This window comes from Globicephala melas, chromosome 20 (assembly GCF_963455315.2).
Source record: "Globicephala melas chromosome 20, mGloMel1.2, whole genome shotgun sequence".
NCBI lineage: Eukaryota > Metazoa > Chordata > Mammalia > Artiodactyla > Delphinidae > Globicephala > Globicephala melas.
In genome coordinates, this window is record NC_083333.1 from 47,400,130 (window position 1) to 47,413,031 (window position 12,902).

Genomic DNA, 12,902 nt, shown 5'->3' on the forward strand with positions numbered 1-12,902 from the left:
CCCAGCCCATTCATTCTTAGTCTGGATTTCCAAATGAGATGAATCGTCAGTGGAGGCCCTTGTGAGGAAGGTAGAGGAAAAAGCACCATTGATAGGGTTGTCTGACTTCCACTCTCCTCAAGCTTCCCGTGGACAAGTCTTATGCACCAAACTTCTGATCTAGGGCCAAGGAGCGAAAAGGTGAGGCAGAACCTGGGCAGCATGCCTTGGGCCTGGGGCTGAGGCTGGAGTGGCTATCAGGAGATGGGGCCAGCAGGCCACCCCAGCCCACATGGCTGTTTGCTACTGTCTGCCAAAGCATCAGAAAACATCACTTTGCTGAGGTATCTCCAGGCAGCTCACAAGGTGACTTATCTGCAGGGCATGGTAATCACGGCTCACATCCATCAGCCTGTGCCCTGGTCACTCCCAGGCCCTGCTGTACCATTGAGTAAGGAGGGCTTAACAGCAATCCGATACATTAGAAAGGAAACTTTCCAAACAGGTCATTTAGATTTTGTGAGATAGACTAATTACTACATACAATTAGTGAGCTAAGTAGTGCCAGGGATACTGACCCACTGACGCAGAGCGGGATATAGTGCCAGCTGAACACGTACTGTAAGGCCACTGTTGTGACGTTTAATTATTGATATTTTATTGGTATTATAATGTTCTGACTGGGATGAATGCAGGCAGGTGACATAGGGGCCCAGGCCTGTCACGAGGTTAGCACCCAGCATGTCACACGTGGTTAAAATCCATGGTGGGAATAATCAGCCACGTTCTCATAAATTTAAGGAGGGAAATGTAAACAGCATAGGGTTGCTCGTCCTTCTAGCCGGAATGATGATTCCTACAGCTCCGTTCCTGGAGGGCGAACGAGGAACTGCAGACTCGCTGACCCTCATGGGGGAAGCACGCTCACACAGTAGAGGAAACCCTCCCAGGTCTGTTGCAAAAAACCTGTGGTGCCGCGGCGCCTGCATTTGTTGATTCTTGCTAAAAACGCTGTTGGCTAGGATTGCGACCCCATGGCCTTCGTGTGCTCTGTGCTGTGGTCAAAACTTGACCAGGGTTTGACTTGGTGGTCATCACCCAGTCGTACTGAGTGAACAGCAAATCTTTCATATAAGGGGCCTGTATTTTCAAAAACTTGGAATGTGCTGCTTTAATTCCGTCTGGGAACTTTTTCAATGTTTAATTTAAATACCTAGTGTATTCTGGCTACAGGAGGGGACAGCAGAAGAGTTTTCTCTGGAGGGCAGCTGGCTTTCCAGTGCAGTGTCTGAGCATCGTTAGAAGCAGGCATCTCGTTAGCTAATACATTACACCAATCAAGGCGAGTTATCTTAAGCCACAATTAATCTGCTCCCTGGCATATGTTGATAGGAAAGCATCATGCTGTTTCTTAATTAAAAGCAAACGGATTAAAAATGATTAATAAGAGTATTAAATATTCTCTTAAACTAAAGGCTTTGGGATTCTTGGGTAAATCTAGTTTTTGTTTTCCAAGAAGCACGCATTGTTTTCTTTTTTCCTCACCCCAAATCCTCATAAGTAAGGGCATGTGCAGAAGTCCAGATTACCATGATGGAGATGGAAATGTCGGAGTTCAGGGGCAGTGCTTAGGAGTGCAGGCGCACCCATCCACGTGTGGGGTGGGCAGGAGCTGGCACGTGGGAGCTAAGACAGCCACACTGTGGGAAACACCACCACCGCCACCCTTGTCAGTAGAGATTGATGTGCAAAACGCTTGCGTTCAGCCTCGAAGGTGCTGGGCAGGACGCGCAGCACGGAGAGGTGGGAAGGCCCCCTCAGCTTCGCACTGTCCGGGCCGCACCACCCTGACCAGGAGAGCTGATCTTTTTGTCAGTGATTACAAACAGATGGACAAATTTGGAGCAAGAAAAAGAACTGGACAAAAGAACTAGAAAAGGCACGTTGCTGATCCTTAATCCTGGGGCTCCTTAATCCTTCAACTGTGAAGGACTCCTTAAGGGTTGTTAGAAACGTGGACGTCAGTTACAGGACATGTAATAAACAAGCAGCACCGGGAACTCGCTGGCCAAGGTGGAGATGGGGAAGTGAGAGTCTGAAAAGAAACCATTATTTTGAAAGGCCCGAAGTAGAACCTTAGGAAACAGCACAGCGCCCGGTCTCCTCCTGCGTGACGACTCTGGCGGGCACTGAGAACGCAGCTCCGTGCTTTGCAGGCCCTGGGGTCCCAGCCGTGGCTCGGGCGCCTCTGCTGGAATCCAGGCTTCCTGAGCCACCTGCCGAGCTCCCTAACGCACCCACCTATTAAATTACAGCGCCAAACTCATTGGCATTCTGACTTTGACTCGGTTAGTGATAACAGAGGAGGACAGCGCACCTTTAAATGACGAGCTTTGTGTTTAATTACCCAAACAAAATGACATAAATATGAATGAGCCCTAATGGCGGTACTTGGTTTTCCGGAAACCATTAACAAAACGATTCCTAAATGATTTGTAAAGAAAATGAGCGGAGACGAGAGCCAGGAGAAGGCTATTAGGTTTCTAACACACTCCTGAATTATTATGTAGTCAACTACCTGGGAAATGCTCAGCTAAATGATCTTGAAAGGAGGAGGTGAGAGGTGGTTTGTTGAGACTTTCAGGGTGACGGACATCCTGACCCTTCGGAAAACTCTCACAGAAAGCGAACTGGGGTTTAGGTTTCCGACCCGCGGCAGGACTCCCCTCACCTCTGGCCTCCTCCAGCTCTATGGCAGGAGGCCTCCACAGCCAGGCTGCTCACCTGCCACACACCCTGCTGGGACTACAGACTTAAATTTAGGAATCGTGACTCAGTTCCTCAAGAAGCACACATTTCATTTTAGAAACACCAGGCAAACAGCATTTCCCTCTCAGTCTGCACTTTACTAAACAATCGGTCAGGGGACTAAATTCCCGTAGCCTTTGTGGAACAGGTAGGGGGACGGGACCAGCGTCCGTGTGAGCACGGATGCCTCTGGGGGGCCCAGGTGGACACTTCAAAAGCAGGGCAGGGAAGACGAGGAAGGCTCCTGCCTTGAGGCCTGCTTCCTCCTCCTGCAAAGCCAACAGTAATGGAGAGCTGGGAACGGCTTCTTTACGTTGAGTAAGCTTTTGCAGTGCACTTTCTAGATGTAGACTAGTCAGGGTGTCCAGCCTGGCCTGGGCCCTGGTGTCCAAGCAGGCGTCGTCTGTTGGCAGGCCTATGTTTGGGACAACAACAAGGATCTGGTGGAATGGCTGGAGAAGCAGCTGGCAGAGGAAGATGGCGCTCGCTCGGTAATAGAGGAGAACATCAAGTATATCAGCAGAGACTACGTCCTCAAGCAGATCCGCAGGTGAGAGCCGCGGGGGCAGGTGGGGGTGCTCCTGGGTAGAAGTGGGGCTCACTTCTCGGGGATGAGCGGCTCAAGGACAAACGGTGAGGTGATGATGCCTCATAGTCTTTGTGTCCCTTTCTGTTTGAGACGGCTGTGGTTGACCCACAGATCGGAGGAGCCCTGAAGCGCAGTTCTTGCTCAGCTGCTGGTCCCCAGGGGCACTTAGTAACGATGGCTTAGTTCATTGTGCCCAGCTATTCGCTCCAAATGCAGATACTCAAACCGGATGAATGATTCTGTGAGGAAAAGCTGATTGCATCATAGTTTCCTGGGAAACTACCTCCTCCCCTCCCCCAGCCAAGAGTTAGTTGTGTTCTAGAGGCTTCCGTCTTCTCCACAGGCTGGGTGGTGGAGGCTGCTGGGGACATTTTTAAAACTTTTTATTTGGACACATTTCATTTACAGAAAAACTGCAAAACTGAAAACAGTACAGAGAACAAATCTGTACCCAAATGTGCCTGGTATTTACATTTTACCCTTTTTGATATGTCATCTGTGTGTGTGCTTACTCTTTTATATAAGAGTAAGCACACGCATGTGTGTGTGTGTGTGCGCGCGCGCGTGTGTATATATTTCTTTTTCTGAACCATTTAAGGGTAAGTTACATATGTCATGGCCCATCATGGCCCTTTACCCCCAAATAGTTCAGCATGCCTTTGCTAATAGGGATATTCTCTTACATAACCAGAGTAAAATGATTAATTTTTATAAGTTGAACATTTTATCTAAACCACCATTTGCAGACCATTGCTCATTCTGAGTTTGTCTGATGTTACCTCACGATTAGATTCAGGCTGTGCATTTGCAGCCAGAAGATTACATCCGTGACGATTTGGCCTTCACAGGGTACCGTATCTGGAGGCACGTGATGTCATCTGCCTGTCCCAGTGTTAGTTTCCATCACCTGACCAAGCTGTTACTCAGCTTCTCCACTGTGTAATTCCTGATTTTCCCATCCCCCTCGAACCTAATAAGCAGTCTGAGGAGAGACACTCCAAGGCCATGCAGATTCCTGCTCATCAGAATTTCCACCTAGATTTAGCATCCAGGGATGATTCTTGCCTGATCCAGTCTTTTTTTTTTTAATTTATTAATTTATTTTTATTTTTGGTTGCGTTGGGTCTTTGTTGCTGCACGCAGGCTTTCTCTAGTTGTGGCGAGCAGGGACTACTTTTGGTTGTGGTGCGCGGGCTTCTCGTTGCGGTGGCTTCTCTTGTGGAGCCCGGACTCTAGGCGCACGGGCTTCAGTAGTTGTGGCATGCGGACTCTAGAGCACAGGCTCAGTAGTTGTGGCGCACGGGCTTAGTTGCTCTGCGGCATGTGGGATCTTCCCGGACCAGGGCTCGAACCCGTGTCCCCCGCGTTGGCAGGCAGATTCTCAGCTACTGTGCCACCAGGTAAGTCCCTGATCCAGTCTTTACAGTGAGGTTGCAAAATGACAGTGTTCCAACTCCTCTGCACAATCACATCTCACCACCCCAATTCTCCTGTAAGCAAAAGTCCTCTCTCCTCCTCCATTTATTATATATTTGTTATTGGTGTAGACTAGTGAATGTCTTTTTTCAATGATTTGTAATTCATTATTTTGATGCCCCAAATGTCCCAGATTTAGCCAGTGGGAGCACCTTCAGGCTGGGTCCACTATCTTTGTGACATGACCCCATCGGGGTTTTGGTTTTTGCTTTTTGAGGTTACTTCCTCACTTTCTGACATAACAAAATGTTTTGGGTTCGTGTGGTATCTTGCTACTGGGGACATTATTCACGTAGGAAAATGAATCAGGTGAGGAAGGAACTGCAGGGTCCGCAGTGGACTCTGGGAGCAGGTTTCTTGGGCAGTTCTGAAGCTACCCCGATCTAGGCACTGCTGCCTCTCTCTCATCCTCACTGTCCCGAATCTTCCCCTCCAGCTTGGTACAGGCCAATCCAGAGGTTGCCATGGATTCCATCGTCCACATGACCCAGCACATCTCGCCCACTCAGCGAGCAGAAGTCGTTCGGATCCTCTCCACAATGGACTCCCCGTCAACGTAGGAAGAGCTTCCTGCCCACCCCTGCCCTGCCTCCGGAGAAAAGGGCTAGAGCTGCCTTTCACACCTGAAGCCGCTGTGATTAGAAGGCACACGGGGCCAGCACTGGAATCCAAGGGGCATTTTGCTTCCCCTCGGTGTCTTCAGGTTACGCATGACATACTGGGACGTAGGGTCACAAGCCCCCACTCCAGCCCACCAGTCACACCTACCCCGTTCAGTATTTATTATTACCCTGGCTGTGACGGCAGTCCCCTCTCCCTGCCCAGGACCTAAGAAGGCAATGACGGGTACAAGCACCTACCAAGAGGTCTTACCACACGCCAGCAGGGCCACCCTCCTGTCCTGACCGCCCCTTGGTCTGGCCCCGGGAAGTGGGAGCTGTTGCCAGGCAGTCAGCAGCCCGCGCTCGCCCCTGGCCCTGTGAGCCTGCAGCCACCGGCAGCAGAGGAGGGCCCGGGCTGAGGCCATAGGCCCAGCACCAGGCGTGGGGAGAGGAGGAAGCCTCGGGTCTGTTGCTTCTTACCCCACACTCAGCCCAGTCCACACCAGGCACCCAGTTTCATCACACCAAGGTACTGCTTGTGAAGAAAAATTAGAGCATGAAATCTGCAAGCTCCATGGAACTCAAAGATGAGGGCAAAACCGCGACCCAAGAAGCAGAGAAAGCAGAGACCCAATCACTGTCGTCGATTTAGGGGCCTCGCCCTGGGGCTCCCTTCTCAGAACAAGCGCAGAGACGGTTGACCCACTGCCCCGTGTGCCGCTGCTCGGCTAGCTGAGATGCCCGGGGGCCCCACTGGCAGTACCGTAGCCCGAGTGGGCAGAGGAGGACCCAGGGGAGCTGCCCTTCCCGTCACTGATGGAAAGTAGTCACCATGCGACAGCGAGAGCGGGCCAGCCAGTCTCTCTTTTTAGGACGCGGGAGGTTGTTACTGTTAAGCCTGGAGCTTTGATAGTTACAGGAGGTTAACGGTGCCTACAGGGCCATCGTCTCTGTTTCTGGGGCCACTCTTCTAGCAGCTGACACTCACTCTTACTTACTTTGGGTCTCGTCTCTTCCTTGAATGTACACAGGCACAGCCGGTCTCCCCACAGCCACGGAAAGGAGCCCTGGTGACATCAGTGCTCTCGGCGCTGGGAACTGGCCTTCCCCGCTTTGGGGAGGCTTCCAGGGAACACAGAATCCATGTGACCTTAAGGTTATCCACAACCCCATCATGGTGCTGCTGTCTTCCAGGCCCACGGGTCCCTCCCTGGCCTCCTCATGGGTGATGGAGAGTTTATTTTCAACAACCAGTTTATTCAAGGAGAGAGCTTACTGATCCCCCCCGTCAGTGTTCCTAAAGCAAGAGTGGCAGGTGATCAGGGCTGGGGTAGCGTTCGGCTACCCCAGTGCAGCATCCGGTTCCTACAGTGCAGCTAATTGCATTTAGCAGCATTTGTCACTGATGACCAAGGGGGAAATCACTAAGACGTCTGAGAAGCAGCAGTATGAACACTTCCGTACGAGCTACGGTTCTGAGCCTTAACCCTACAGTTCACGCACAAGAAAGAGCTCCACTCCTCTCCTCGGGAACTGTTTGTGCAGATGGGCACCGTGTGGCTGGATGGGTTGCCACCTGCCCCCAGGAGCCTGGAGCCTCGGCCCGGCTGCCCTGCTGCGGGGGTTTGGCGCCATCCAAGCCAGGAAGGGCGGGAGAAGGTGGGGAACAATCTTCAGTCCAGGAAGCACGTCCACTGTTGCTGGTGTTCGCTTACCCAGTAAGCGTGGATTCACCTTTGAGCAGATAATTCCTCTACACTTTTTACAATAAATAAACTTCCACACACCTGCAGGTGGTGTGGAGTCCTATGCTTGCCCTGGCGGGTGACACTTGTTTACCTCCCCCCAGCCCCCAACAAAATTATGACACATTAAAGGAATACATTTAGTCTCTAGAACTTGGCCATGCTCACCACCCCCCATCCCCAGGGCGCCCCACTTTAGGTCTTACCTGGACAGGGCCCTTTCCTATGGAGAAGTCAGGAAGAGACACAGCCCATCACACACACGAGGTCACCAAGGCAGGAGGAGGGTGAGCGATGTATCAGCTGAGACTCGCCTGAGCTAGGATCACCATGTTGTCCGCTCACTTCGGTCACAAAGCAGCCTTCACTTGTCTTACAGAGCATTCGACGTACGCACAGCCTGATGAGCAAGGAGCTTCAGTCAAATGTATTCTTTTCATGTTTGTTTTGTTAAAATAAACCTCCACGTTTGTAGATGAGTCACTGTGTGTCACTTCAGCCCACGCCCAGCACCTCACTCTGGTTCCACTCTGAGTAGGGGAGCTTTGTGAGGGTGAGACCTGCCCCTGCCGAAAGTAGAGCCAGTGTAAGGACCGTGGTGCACGGTGCTTCTGCAAACGATGCCATTCCCAGCCTGGGCAGTTTTCGGGTCCACATACCCTTGATGGGCTGGGCAGTTTCATGGGTCTTGAAGTGAACAGGAAGGTATGAACCTCTGGGTTTGCATGATTTGTGGCATTTTCCGGGTCAAGTGAATAGCAAACCATTTTCAGAGACCACTTCGCGCCCCCTTTATGGAGAGGTTTTAGATCCTCTGAATAATTTAGCTACTTCATGGCTTTTGAACGCTAACTTTGGGCACAAAAAGGCACTGGGGGCAGTCAACCCTCTGCCTCAGTTTCTATGAATCCATATGGTTGAAGCAGGAATAACATCTGCAAAGAAAGGCTCGGGCCACAAGAGAGGAGGGAGGGGAAGCACCGGCCTCTGCTGACTATTAAACTTGGTGCTGTGTCCGTCTCTCTTTAGGATGTACAGCAAAGCAAAGGGTGGCTTTTGGCAATTTACAAAATATTTATCAGTTTGAATCACCCTAAGCTAGATGTTCTAGAAAGGGGAGCAGGAAGGGAGATACAGGATCCAGGGGAAGGTGCCGCTTTTTGCCTCCAGCCGCTGCTCTCCATGGGCGGGGGATGCTGGGTGGCACAAAGGCCTTGGGCCTTCTCTCCCCGCTAAGCAGGCAGCCGAGAACCAGACCCCAAGTGTAAACTTGGCACTATCCCTACTCTCGGCCAGCACCCGTTGGTGGTTCTCAGGAAGGTCAGCAGGATTAATGGGAAGATTCCACTGCTGCCTCTGGGAACTTGCCTGATACGTACAGTGCTTTCATCTGTTGTTGGGGAATGCCATTTCCTTCATCAGTCTTTTTAATAAAAGAAAGTTTAAAGCTTTCATTAGTATTACTTTGGGGTAATAAGGAAAAGACTGAAGAGCGAGGCTTCAATCTTTTGGGAAATGGGATTTAAGCTGGGCCCACACATCTTTCCCCAACTGAAAAACAAGAACACAGTGACAAATGCCAGTGCCTCATGACCATGACAGGGAGGACCGTTCGCATGGCGAGAGGCCTGGAGAGGTGCTGAGCTGGAGGTGAACCTGCATTCAAATGCTGGCTCCTCAGCTTGGGCACAAGAAGGGTAAAACCCAGGCCTGCCCTGATCCACATGGTGAGGCGGAGGGTGCCAAGGACCACACGAGTGTGCAGACAGTGAAGGGCTGAAGCCTATGGGCAGAGAGGCTTCCAGCTGGGAGAGTAAGGCAGGTGCCCCCAGTCAAGCACTCGCATCTGCAGTTATTCAAGAGACAGTAGGAATGTTGGCTAAGAGCACAGCAGTCATCTGGGAGAGGAGGGACAATGAAGCGTGAAAAGGCAAGTAGGCAACAGAGCATGATGAGCTTTAAGTGCTCGGCCAGGAGACAAGGTATGTTCCTGAAAAGAGTGGGTCACCTTTGATGGTTTGGGGGCATGGGAAGATTGGGTAAAAAGGTTTAGAAATCAGCCTAATTAAATGAAAAGAGCACAACCTTGGGTACCAAGAAATCTGGCTCCAAGCTTAGCTCCACATGTGTATGTCCCTGAGCTGCAGGGGTCACCCAGGAGAGTAAGCCCAGGCCACCCCAGGAGGCACAGAAATAGTAATGGGCGACTGTCCACTATTTTCAATACTCCACAGATCCTACATATGCCTCAGTCAGGTGGCAAAGGCTCACCATGCTGTTGTTTTTCCGGTAACTAAGACATTTACCTACCCAGGAGGTGGTACTGGCTTCCTCATGCTGGCCAAAAGCTCCAGTGGGCAGTTAATACTAATAAATAATGAAAACGGGACATCTTCATAAATGCGGTATTTCAGCAAGCAAAATCTTCCAAAACACGGGATTCCCTGTGGTTGGTGGAGGGGTGGAATAGTTACGGAGCCTCAGCTCTGAGGGGACTTGGACCCACCCAGTGAGCTCAGCCCATTAGGAACTGTAAGGAGATGAGAAAGATGGTCGGACGATGGGCCTAATCCCAGAATCCCCTGATTCTATGACTGGCCTTCTGGCGTGACCAGGAAGGATTGGGGTGAAGAGAGATGGAAACAAAGACATCCAGGCCCTGAATTAGGAAAAAGCTAACAGCATTTTTGCCCATACTAACAAGTACTTTTGTAGCCACGTGGGGATACAACAAGATGAACGCAACCTAGAAGAGAGCTTTCACCCTTGAAGACATTATGCAAGTGACACATTATGCCAGACACAAAATGGGAAGTATTGGGCAATCCCACTTATATGAGGTATGGAGAATTATCAAATTCACAGAGACAGAAAACAGAACAGGGGTTACTAGGGGCTGTAGGGAGGAGGAAACGGGGAGTTATTGTTTAATGGGTGTAGGGTTTCAGTTTGGGATGATGAAAAAGTTCTGGAGATGGACAGTGGTGATGGTTGCACAACAAAGTGTACTTAATACTACTGAACTGTGCACTTAAAAACTGTTAAAATGGTAACGTTTATGTATATTTTACCACAGTTAAAAAAAAGAAATTCTGGAGTTGTAAAGTACAATAACAAATGAAAAATTAACTAGAGGGACTAAAGAGTAGACTCAGGAAGGTAGAAGAAAGAATCTGTGAACTTGAAGATAGAGCAACAGAAAGTATCCAGCATGAAGAACAGAAAGAAGAAAGAATGAAAAATGAACAGAGCCTCAGAGATCCATACAACATCAGGTATAACAATTGATGTGCAATGGGAATGCCAGAAGGAGAGTAGAGAAAGGGACAGGAAAAATATTTGAAGAAATCATGGCTGAAACCTGCCAAATATGATGGAAGACAACCTGCAGATCCAAGAAGCTCAACAGATCCCAAGGAGGATAAATACAAAAAGATCTATACCTAGACACTTCATAGCCAACCTGTTAAAAGACAAAGAAAGTCTTGAAAAAAGCTAGAGAAAAACAACTCATCATATATAGAGGAACAACAAAACAAATAATAAATAACAGATAACAGCAATGGAAGCCAGAAGGCAGTGGGCTGATATATTCAAAATGCTACAAGAATTTAAACAAACAACTGTCAACCAAAAATCCTACATCCAGCAAAACAAAGATGAAATAAAGATATCCCCCACCACCACCACCAAAGGGGAAGAATTCAGTGATAGAAAATTTGCTTTATAAGAATTAAAGGCAATCATTCAGATGATTCCAGATGGCAATTTGAATCTACACAAAGATATGGAGGCACTTGAAAAGGTAAATATATGAGTAAATATAAAAGACTGTGTGTGTGTGTGTTCTCTTTTAACTTTGTAAAAGAAATAAAATTATGTAAAACTATAATTATACTGCTATATTTTGGGGGTCTATAGCATATATAAATGTGATATGATAATTAGACAAAGGGGAAGAAAAATTGAGCTATATCAAAAACAAATTCCTATATTTTACCAGAAGTTAGTATTTATCTCAAATAGATTGTAATGTAATCCCTAGAACAACCACTAAGAAAATAACTTAAAAATATATAGTAAATGCAAATGATATATCTAATAGGGGGTTAATATGCAGAATATATAAAGAACTTCTACAATTCAACAACAGAAAAACCCAAATAACTTGATTTTAAAATGGGCATACAACTTGAATAGACATTTCTCTTAAGATTATATACAAATGGCCAAAAAGCACATGAAAAGATGCTCAGCATCACTAATCTTTAGAGAAATGCAAACCAATCACAATGAGATATCACCCCACACCCATCAGGATGGCTTCTATCAAAAAACCAGAAAATAGTGTTGGCAAAAATGTAGAGAAATTAGAACGCTTTGCACCGTTGGTGAAATTGTAAAATGGTGCAACCACTATGGAAAACAGTATGGCAATTCCTCAAAATAATTAAAAATAGAATTACCGTATGACCCAACAATCCCAATTCTAGATATATATCCAAAAGAATTGAAAGCAGAGAACATTATGCTTTGTGAAATAAGCCAGTCACAAAAAAGACAAATACAGTATGATTCCATTTATATGAGATATCTCAAGTAGTCAAGGGATTGCCCTGGTAGTCCAGTGGGTAACACTCTGCCCTTCCAATGTAGCGGTCATGGGCTCAATCCCTGGTCGGGGAACTAAGATCCTGCATGACGCATGGTGTGGCCAAAATTTTTTTTTAAATAAAAAATAAAGTAGTCAAAATGCATGAAAAAGAAGTACAATGGTGGTTACCAGGGGCTGAGGGAGAGGAAAATGGGGAGTTATTGCTTAATGGGTATAGAGTTTCAGTTTTTGCAAAATGAGTAAGTTCTGGAGATCTGTTGCACAACAATGGGAATATACTGAGCATTACTGAACTGTACACTTTAAAATGGTTAAGATAGTAAATTTTAAGTATTTTACCACTATTTTTTAAAAGGAATACATAGTAAATACAACAATGGAATTAAAATGGCATACTACTTAACACAAAAGAAGGCAATAAAGGAGGAACAAATGGACAAAAAACTTATCAGTAACTAAACTAAGTTTGAAAGGACTAAACACTCCAATCAAAAGGCAGAGACTTAGGGCTTCCCTGGTGGCGCAGTGGTTGAGAGTCCTCCTGCCAATGCAGGGGACACGGGTTTGTGCCCCGGTCCGGGAGGTTCCCACATGCCGTGGAGCGGCTGGGTCCGTGAGCCATGGCCGCTGAGCCTGCGTGTCCGGAGCCTGTGCTCCGCAACGGGAGAGGCCACAACAGCGAGAGGCCCGCGTACCGCAAAAAAAAAAAAAAGGGCAGAGACTGTCAGACGAGATACAAAAAACTCAACTCTATGCTGTCTACAAGAAACACACTATAGATTCAAAGACAACGTATAGAAAACCATATACCATATAAACAGTAACCATAGGAAAGCTGAAGTGACTACATTAACATTAGAGAAAATATATATTAAGATAAATATCACTAGAGACAGGAAAAATTATAATGATTAAAGCATCAATTTGTTAGGAGCTACAACAATTATAAATGTATACACACCTAAAAACAGAGCCCCAAAATACATAAGGGAGAAATTAACAGAAGTAAATGAAAGAATAGGACTCCCCTGGTGGCGCAGTGGTTAAGAATCTGCCTGCCAATGCAGGGGACACAGGTTCGATCCCTG

The 12,902-nt window shown here is 47.7% G+C and overlaps 1 protein-coding gene across 7 annotated transcripts in view; it reads left to right on the forward strand.

Annotated features, from left to right (window-relative positions):
• The window catches only part of ACACA (acetyl-CoA carboxylase alpha), a 272,141-nt gene extending 264,468 nt beyond the window's left edge, over nt 1–7,673 (forward strand). For all 7 annotated transcript variants that reach the window (XM_060290411.1, XM_060290412.1, XM_060290414.1 and 4 more), the window contains 2 exons: nt 3,201–3,337; nt 5,289–7,673. In XM_060290411.1, coding sequence (XP_060146394.1) covers nt 3,201–3,337; nt 5,289–5,412 — 261 coding nt within the window. In that variant the 3' untranslated portion in view covers nt 5,413–7,673. The remainder of the gene's footprint in view (nt 1–3,200; nt 3,338–5,288) is intronic.
• Nucleotides 7,674–12,902: the final 5,229 nt, after the last annotated feature.